Source organism: Drosophila melanogaster, chromosome Y (genome assembly GCF_000001215.4).
Source record: "Drosophila melanogaster chromosome Y".
In the NCBI taxonomy this organism is placed as follows: domain Eukaryota; kingdom Metazoa; phylum Arthropoda; class Insecta; order Diptera; family Drosophilidae; genus Drosophila; species Drosophila melanogaster.
Genome location: NC_024512.1, coordinates 3,649,692 through 3,652,786, shown reverse-complemented (window position 1 = coordinate 3,652,786; position 3,095 = coordinate 3,649,692). Strand labels below are relative to the sequence as shown.

General features: G+C 34.5%; 1 protein-coding gene across 1 annotated transcript in view; it reads right to left on the bottom strand.

The window, feature by feature from the left end:
• Positions 1–2,791, bottom strand: part of CCY (Coiled-Coils Y) — a gene marked incomplete at both ends in the record, with an annotated part of 16,933 nt that extends 14,142 nt beyond the window's left edge. The window contains one exon of the mRNA NM_001316660.1: positions 1,721–2,791. Coding sequence (NP_001303589.1) covers positions 1,721–2,791 — 1,071 coding nt within the window. The remainder of the gene's footprint in view (positions 1–1,720) is intronic.
• Positions 2,792–3,095: the final 304 nt, after the last annotated feature.

Sequence of the window (3,095 nt, the reverse complement as noted above, 5' to 3'; positions counted from 1 at the left end):
TCGATAGAAAGCTTTACAGCGTTAGATTGGCGTGGCAAAATGTTTTTTGGCACATCGATAGATATTTATAAGACTAAAAAAAATATGAAAAAAATATCCAATATCCAGTTTTTCGGCAAATCGATAGAAATTTACAAAACATTTACATTTGGGAAATCGATAGAAATTTAAGAATATTGATAAAAACTGTGGGCGTGGAATTAATTTTTTTTTTTTTTGCAAATCGATAGAAAGCAAGAAAGAGTACTATAGTGGAGTTCCTCGGCTATCCTATGCGCGTTATTCATCTAGTGTGAATGCGAACACGAAATTTCATTATTTTTTAGGGATATAGATAGATGTTGGGGAATAAAAGGATAAACAAAAATTAAAAATTGTTCCAAATTGTGGGCATGACCGCTTTTACGGCGTTAAAAAGGGCGCGGATAGAAATTAAAGCAACTAATAAAATTATGAAAATATATCAAGAATTGGTTATAAAATATGTCCGTGTCAGTTTTGTGCGGTTTAGGGCGTTTGAGTGGGCGTGGGATACAATTTATTTTTCAAATCGATAGAAAACAACACAGAATGGTATAGTCGAGTTCCCCGACTATCACATACCCGTTACTCAGGTATGAATTCGAACGTGAAATTTCATAACTTTTCTGGGTATTGATAGATATTGGGAAAATAAGGGGAAAAAATTTAAAAACAATGTAAAAGTGTGGGCGTGACCGTTTTGTGCATTTTATAGGTGAAAGTCGAGTTCCCCGACTTTCATATTCCCCTTACTCAGCAAGTGTGAATGCGAACGCGAAATTTCATCAATTTTCTGGGACATCGATAGATATTGTGGGCGTGTCAGGTTTGGCGGTTTTAGGGCGTTAGAGTGGGCGTGGCAAAAATTTTTTTGGGAAATCGATATAAATTTAAGCAACTCAGTATGAAAAAATTATTAAAAATGATGGCCGTGGCAGTATTGGGCGGTTTTAATGAGTTCGAGTGGGCGTGGCAACATTGATCAACAAGCTTGAGCTGCGTCTTTCTCTGTAGAATCTGAAATCATACGGACAGTCGGAGAGACGGACAGATGGAAATGGCTAGATCGACTAGGCTTTTGATCAAGATATAGTCGGAAACGCTTCCTTCTGCCTGTTACATCCTTTGCAACGAATCTTTTATACCTTTTTACTCTACGAGTGACGGGTATAAAAAGGAGAACAAGAAAAACCAACGAGATTTTCTTTTTTTCTATCTACTCATTCCATTTTACAAAAATAATTGTAATAAAAAGTCGATCTCGAAAAGGGACATGGAAAAAAACCGTGGTATTCAATGAACACATATTATATGTGGGAAATGAACCAGATCAGGGAACAAAAATGAACGATTAAACAGAGAGCATGAGAGTAACGCACAGTGGCAACGGCTATTAATGGAAGAAACAAAAGAAGGACTTCGAGTAGAATGGTGAACGAGAGCAGTCGCAAGTTTTTCAATCGCGCTATATACTTATGCAACTAGAGCTAAACAATTGTCATCAAACAATTAAATAACAATAAGCAAAAACTATTATCATTAAACAATATAAAGTGTACTATAAATTGTCATTAAACAATAAAGTAACACTATAAAATAAACTTACGACATATATGATATGTACCATATTCATATAATATAATATATATATATATATATAAATATCTATGAAAGTTTTTTTTACTAGATGCAAACTTACAGTAAGAAGTTTCTCTAATCCTTTCGCTTTGTCAACTTCATTTTCATAGTAATTTTTCATTTTATCCATTTCCTGCTGAATATCGTTTATGTATTGGTTCTGCTGGTTGATATTGTCTTCAAGATCCTCAGAAATGTTTTCTGCCTCATTTGCTTTTTGTTCTAGGGCATTAAGCTTTTCACCAAGCGCTTCCAGATTTTTACACTTTTTACGCAGAGCATCTCTTTCTTGTAGAATTCTCTGTATATTTAAAATGTCTTGTTCTAGTGAAAATGCATTATTCATATAGACACCTTCAATCTTGAAAGCTTCGTTGCACTCGCTTCTACACATTTGTGCGCACTTTCTTATAAGCATATCTTCGGTTTGCCGAAGTAGCGATAATTCTTTAGCCATTTCGTTAATTTTTCGTTGAAGGTACTCAACGTCTGTGCTTTGCTCGGGATTAATTTCTAAGCTATCGAGCCGGCATCGAATGGATTGTTTTTCTATAATACGCTTTAGGTAAGCATTTTCCGCCTCAAGTAAATCCTGGGTTTTGTCCATGTCATCGATAGTTCTTATAATTTCTTTTAGTTCCTTCTCTTCGTGCAATTCATTCTTTGAGCTTATCCAGCCATTTAGCTTTACTTGCAGGGTCCTAGCATTATCTCGATTGTAGCGTTGATTTATAATCCTCTTAATCTCCGCGTTATCCATTTTTATCGATAATAGCTTCATGTCTGATTCAGGTAGCTGGTTGTTAAGGATGTTTCTTTTCATAAGATCTTGTAACCAATCGATTGCGTCATCGGCCGCATTTATTAAGCTGTCTTCCAGCAGGAGATTACTACCATACGTGTCTATAAAATTTTTGAAATTTTCGTTTCCATGCTTTACAAAAATTGGATTGTTACATGCCACTAAATCGGCAACAAAACGCGATTTTTTTTCTTCGTTTTCTGACCATGATCGATCGTCGATTGAAGATGGATAAGTCTTTAGATTAACGCAAACTCCAGTGCAGTTAAGCTCATAACTTTCGTTTATATAGGGTATATGAAAAAATTCTTTTTGTGTGGAGAACGCCATGTAAATCGAGTTATTTAGTATTAAAAATGCGAATGATAGTCACACGAATTTATGCAATAGAATGTTTATGAAATGACTGAAAATATTTTTTCTGACATTTAATTGCATGATAGACTTGTTTTTGTGTACATAATGTTTTTGCTTTGGGAAATATAAGAAACACTTCAAATTCGACGCTGTACGTTTTTGTACCCACTACTCGTAGAGTAAAAGGGTATACTAGATTCGTTGAAAAGTATGTAAAAGGAAGGAAGAGTTTTTAGAGTTTAAATCCTTTGTTATTATATATTAGTCAGTAGGAATC